The sequence below is a fragment of the Corvus brachyrhynchos genome, unplaced genomic scaffold, assembly GCF_000691975.1.
Source record: "Corvus brachyrhynchos isolate BGI_N302 unplaced genomic scaffold, ASM69197v1 scaffold91, whole genome shotgun sequence".
NCBI lineage: Eukaryota > Metazoa > Chordata > Aves > Passeriformes > Corvidae > Corvus > Corvus brachyrhynchos.
In genome coordinates this window covers 865,656-871,655 of record NW_008236442.1, presented here as the reverse complement: position 1 = coordinate 871,655, position 6,000 = coordinate 865,656, and the positions used below count along the sequence as shown (strand labels likewise).

At 46.9% G+C, this 6,000-nt stretch overlaps 1 protein-coding gene across 1 annotated transcript in view; it reads left to right on the top strand.

Moving 5' to 3' along the window:
* Nucleotides 1-6,000, top strand: part of CADPS (calcium dependent secretion activator) — a 173,211-nt gene that overhangs the window by 7,868 nt on the left and 159,343 nt on the right. Inside the window, exon 3 of the mRNA XM_017747151.1 lies at nt 2,069-2,401. Within this exon, the coding sequence (XP_017602640.1) occupies nt 2,069-2,401 (333 nt within the window). The remainder of the gene's footprint in view (nt 1-2,068; nt 2,402-6,000) is intronic.

The window sequence follows — 6,000 nt, the reverse complement described above, 5'->3', positions numbered from 1 at the left end:
ATGCTGCAGCCCTGTGTGCACAGACAGGCCCAGCATACTTCAGCACACTGCAGGGGAGCTTTTCTCAGGTCCTTTTCTCAGGTCCTCATTAGAAAATGAGTAAAGATTTGTCTGTCAACCAGCACATTTTGCAGCAGTTGCTTCAGTGCATATGATGGAAGATTTCCACTCTGCTGTGGGCAGACAGAGACACAGTGGCATGGTGGGCTCATCTGTGCATGTGGCAGGAGATGCCTGACCCAGCTCCTGGAGGTCAGTTCTCTTCTGCAAAGTTTGGTGTGTGCACCCATGCTAGGATTTTGTTCTAGGCAATTCTTGGCTTCTGGCAACCCTACTAAGCAGTCCTACAGCCAGGTGACTCACCTGGTATTTTTTAAAGAAAACAGGACAAAACACCTTTTTTTAATCTTTTTTTTATCTTCCTATTTCACGGTTTCTGCTGCTTTGTGTCTGACTGGTGCTCCCCTGTGCATGCCTCCTTCCTGCCAGCTGCAGCCTTCCTTTCCTCTGCTGGCTGCTGCTCCACACCCAGGGAGGAAAAATCAGGGCTGAGGGAATATGGGGAGCCAGATCCCACTGCTCACGATGCTGGGGGTGAGGACCATGGATAACAACAGCCACTGGTGCTGGCAGGATGGGAAGTCGTTAGCACTGTCACACAGGTTCAAGTCTGGGCACCTGGCATGGATGAGGAGACATGGGAGCCCAGGATGTTGCAGTGGGGCTGGTCACTGTGATCTCCCACCATTTCCTGCAGTCAGTGTGTTGATAATTTCCTTGGCTGCATCAGGAGCTTGGGTCTTAATAGCTCTCACCCATTACTTGAAAACACCTGCACATACCTGGGGCGTTATCACTCATATTTAATCTCTACAAGGAAATGAAGCACATGCTGCTGTTGTTTCAGCATGGACTGAAGAGGTTGCTGGTGGCATCCTGCCTGTCTTGTCTGCAGGGAGTGAGTACTCCCACGGTGGTAAACATTGGAAGGAAACAACCCAGCTCTTCCTCAGCATCATTTTTGGGCTGGTTCTTGGACAAAACCCACTACAACAGATTCCTGTGCCATCAAGCATCTAGGAACATGGATTGCTGTGTTGCTGAATGGTATATAAAAAAAAAATCTATTGTGTCCTTAGGTCATCCTCAAGCTCTTTAATTATTGAGAAGTGACAGATACACCTCTGTGAGTGCACAGCTTCTTCCCAAGCTGCTGTATTCATCAGTTCTCAGCATTATTAATAAAACAGCAGTTTTCTTACTGGATATTGATTGCTCTTCTGTGTTCAGGACTTGGGAGAGGAGAGCCAACACAATATCCCTCTGTCTCTCTCACCCTTCATCTCTGTGTTGCTCCCAGTACATCTGTGGTCTGTAGGAGTCAACAACAGTCAACTCCTACAATGTTTTGACCCTTTTGCTGCTCTTGCAGTGGGAAGAACATCTTTATCAAATGTCTTCTCCCTTCCTTTCTCCTGCTATCAGTGCCCTGCACCTCTGCAAAGGTTCAAGCCTTGCTGAACCATCTTGCACTTCCCATTCCTGTGACAGCAGGGCTGATGGCAAGGATCTCCTCTGGTGCAGCAGAATTAAGGTGTAAGCCTGGTCATTGCAGAGGTTTCCCAGGGGCCTGGCTACCAGGATAAATCCAGTGCAGTGCTGTTGTCTTGAGTAAGATGACTTTACTCCCTCTAACAGGGCAGAACTTGGTTAGGTGAATGTAGTTGTGCAAAAACTTCCTTATTAAAACATCAGACTGAACAAAATAAAATCCTGCTCTCCTGAAGGGCATTTATGTATCTGGTGAGGTGTGACCATAACATCACATCAAATCCTAATTGCATCAAAATCTTTTATTTTAGTGGAGGCAAAGCAGAAACTTCACCTGATTTCATTACACTTCCCAAAGTACAGCTGAAACCTCTGGCAGCATGTGGCACTTGAGTGAGAAGTTAGAGAATGTCCTGGCAGTCAATAGGCAGCTTCCCAGCAGTGAAACCACCTTTTGTGGTACTTAAGGGGGATTTTTTTTTACTGACACCGTTTGAAATCACCCTTTTCTTTGCAGGTATTCCTGAAAAGTGACCGCGTTGCCAGGATGGTGCAGAGTGGAGGGTGCTCAGCAAATGACTCCCGGGAGGTCTTCAAGAAGCACATTGAGAAGAGAGTGCGCAGCCTGCCAGAAATTGATGGCCTCAGCAAGGAGACAGTCCTGAGCTCTTGGATGGCAAAGTTTGATGCCATTTACCGTGGGGAGGAGGATCCCCGGAAGCAACAGGCCAGGATGACAGCGAGTGCTGCCTCAGAGCTCATTCTCAGCAAGGAGCAGCTCTATGAGATGTTCCAGAACATTTTGGGGATCAAGAAATTTGAGCATCAGCTTCTGTACAATGCATGTCAGGTAAGGTGGGAATGGAACAGGGTTTTTTGGGGAAGGCTTGCCAATGGGAAATACTGGTGTTATAAACTGGAAATTTTGGGTCTGACCAGATTCTTTTGTAGAGAACATCCATCAAGGAGGTGGGGGTTGGTTTATGGTGGGACTTCCGCACTGCCAGTTTTGTTCTGGCTATCCAAGTGGGCCTCCTTCTCTTGCTCATTTTCTTGTGCAATTCCATAGGATTGATGAGATGGGAAAATTTTATTCCTCAGCTCTATATCTGGGTGAGCAGGTCTTTGAGGTGGTTAAGTGGGCTGTTTGGCTGTGGCTTGTTTGTCCTTCCTGTGTCACATCACCAGTCTAAATGACTGAGGTTCTTACAGCCTGTGATACCAGTAATCAGATCCCAGGAGTCCCTGTGGTGGGTGGCTTATGCAAACTTGCTCAGCGAGGTTATACAGGTTCTCCTTAAGTAGAGGGAGCTCTGTGATCCTTGCATGCCTGTGGTGGAAGGAAAGAGCATCCCAAGCCCCTGTGACCTCAGGGCAGCTCTGCTTACACTTGAAAATCTTTCCCATTCCTCTCTTTCTACCCCAGCAAGAGCCAGTTCTCCAGAGTTGCGTAGCTGGGACTCTGCAGCGCTGCTTGTGTTTCCAGCAGCTCTTGCTGAGGGCTGTCAGTGGCTATCCAGGCTGTTGGTGACCCAGATTACAGTCCCCTGCTATTGGATATAAATATCACAGGCAGGATAAAGGATGCCAGAGTCACGGAGAGAGTAAGGTGTGAAAGTTTTCGGAGGAGGAGCAGACCTCAATCTTCCCTGTAATTCAGGGCTTCAGCTTCTTCTTGAAATGAATACATTTGAGACCAATTCTGTCTGTCTTCTGTCTAGACATTTCCAATTCTTTTTAAGACACAGAGAATTATGGTTGATTTGTTTTTACCCCTGTAAGGAGCTTAGTTATCTTGCATTTGTTCTTCATCTCAGACCTTAATGGCAGAGTGGGGAGAGTATAATAAATGTCCCTGAGTAATGTGTCTTGATAGCAAAAACCGCAATGGACCTCATAAATTGTTTACACAGATTTTGTGCCTCCATCCTCTGTTGGAAGAATTCTTTAAAATCAAAGCCATGTTTTCAGTGGTGTGTCAAGAACTGAGTCAGTTCTGCAGTGTTTTGGTTTATTTTTTAACTTAAACCAACTCCAGCCCTGTGTCTCATCCTCCCTTGACCTGTGCTTTGCTAAGGACCAGGGTGGCTTTGTGTAAGCATGTGCGTGATCCTTCCCTCCTGGTTTGTGCTTCCCACTGATGCAGAAAACAGTGTTTGATCACAGCTGCCCTGCTTTGTGGATGATATCTGCTTTTGAGAACCTTCCTGGCTGACACCATGAACCCAGAGGCTGCTCCCTGCAAATTGCCCTGTTGCATCAAGCAATCTTTTTCCTGCATGGGTCCTGTTTTCAATCTGAAAGTGGAGGATTTAATTCTGGGTCTTTTCTAGTACTTGGAGGCAGTAAACCTGTAATTTAAGCTTTTAGAGAAAGACATAATTTCTGATGAAAGCGAGAATTGGCGTGGGCGTTACTGTTTTTAATACCTGGATAGTGAGGATTAGCTATGCAGAAGGGAAAGCCCTTTGTGCAAGGCACGGCTCAGAAAGCTGCAAAGCCAGCAGTCATTGAGCAGCTGGGTGTTTTCCTGGATGCAGTGGGAGTGCTTAAAGTGCCGTGGTGCCGGTGCAGTGGGGTGGGACCCTGTCCCACGGGGAACAGGTCACTGCTGCTCCTTCCCCCTTTGCAGAGGGAAGGCAGCAGTGAGCACCCAGGGAAACCACAGGCTTTGCTCTGGGGACCCTTTTTTGATGCTACCTGTGGTCATGTCATTTGGGCTATACCAGTGGGGTCTTTGGAGCTCTCTGGCCACCAGCAGCCCTTAGGGGAACGACAGCAGATGCTTTGTACTTCTTTTTTGCCATGAAGCACCAGAATTGCCGTTGAACACTACTCTTTCCACAGGGCCTCAGCCATTGCTTGCAGCCAGTCTGTTGGGGATAGTCATGAGCTTCTCAGTGGCAATTTGGCATGGTATAAGCTACACTTTTTTTGACCTATGCTTGTCTGCCGTGCTTGGGATGAATTGGGAAAAGCAGCCTTTTCCCTGGCAGGCTGTCTGAATGCCACCGCTCTCCAGAGTGGCAGCACTGTGCTGTTCATGCAGTTTATCAGTCAGTCACCTGTGATTAGAAAAGCAAAGCCCATTGTCTTCTGTGGAGGGGCTGGCCTGTGCTCTCCCTTGCCTTGGTGTGCCGGGTGAAATTGCCCAGAGGCTGTGCAAGAATGCAAGGGGTGACAAGGCTTGGCCTAGTTGTCCTCTGAAAGCATGAGCATTTAGAGTACCAAACACTGCTGGTACTTCTGTGGTCTGAAAGTAGATGCTTTTCTCTATGCAGCCTCCTGTTACATCACATTAATTGCATAATGATTGCATCACTGGGACTGCATTTCCATTCACTTCTGAGATAATATTTTGTTTGTGCACAAGGAGGATGATTTCTAAAGAGATTTTTTAATACAATATCCCCAGGTGGCATGAGATAAGTGTATTTTTAATGTGATAGCAGTGATTTAGCAGGATCTGAGACAGCAGTTATTGATAGCAAGGTATTGATGCAGTTGGAAAGGCTTTTAGGAAACAAAGATGGGAAGTGGTGTTAGCAGAATAGTTGTGAAGATTACAGTGTTGTTAAGCACAAGCTCTGACTAGAACATTTTAAATAATACACAGTCTTGCATTTTTGCATAACACATGCCACGTGGCTTGGTGTTTCTGCTCCACTGGAGTCAGTGTGGGAATTGAGCATCTCTGGCTCCAGCAGCGAGCTCCTCTGCTGTGTGAGAGGTGTGGTGCAGGGAGAAGTGTGTTTCAGTCTGGGGTTTCTGGTCCAGAACCTGTTGGCAAGACTTAAATTTAGCTCTTCTGCTTTGTATTTAACCTGTGGCTGTGGAAGAGTCATAGAGGAGCTGTTTTCTGTAAGTGTTGGGCAATTCCAAACTTGGGTTCTTGCTGCATTTCCTTGGGTATTCTTATTTCATGCTGACCTTCATGATGGCTGAATTCAGCAGCATCTCTGAAAATCAGGCTGTGGTATTCTCCCTGTCTTGTTCTTTCCCAGCCATAGGGCAGTGATTTACTTTTCTGTCTCAAGCTGTGTTTGGAAGTAATTTTTAGCTATGATGAGAAGAGCCAGAGCTGGTACAGTGCTGTTTGGTTAATCCAGCAGCAGGAGCAGATGTCCAGATCGTGTCTGTGATGAGCTGTGCTACTCCATCCTCCTGCTTCAGAGGAAGACTGTGCTCTCCCTGCAGAACTGCCTGAACTCTCAGGCTTCACAGTCACTTTCTCTTCTTTCCTGGGCCTGAAGTGTCCCATATACTGTGGCAAAATAACCTGTGCTAAGCGTAGTTCCCTTAGATGTAAGATTTGAAAGCAAATAACTAAATACAGGCATGTCCAACCTGCTGAGTGATACTAATACATGGTTGTGGTTTTTCAGCATCTATTTCTGTCCATCTGTGTAGAAGGCAAAACATCAGAGAAGTGTGCATGTGTGGGTGGGC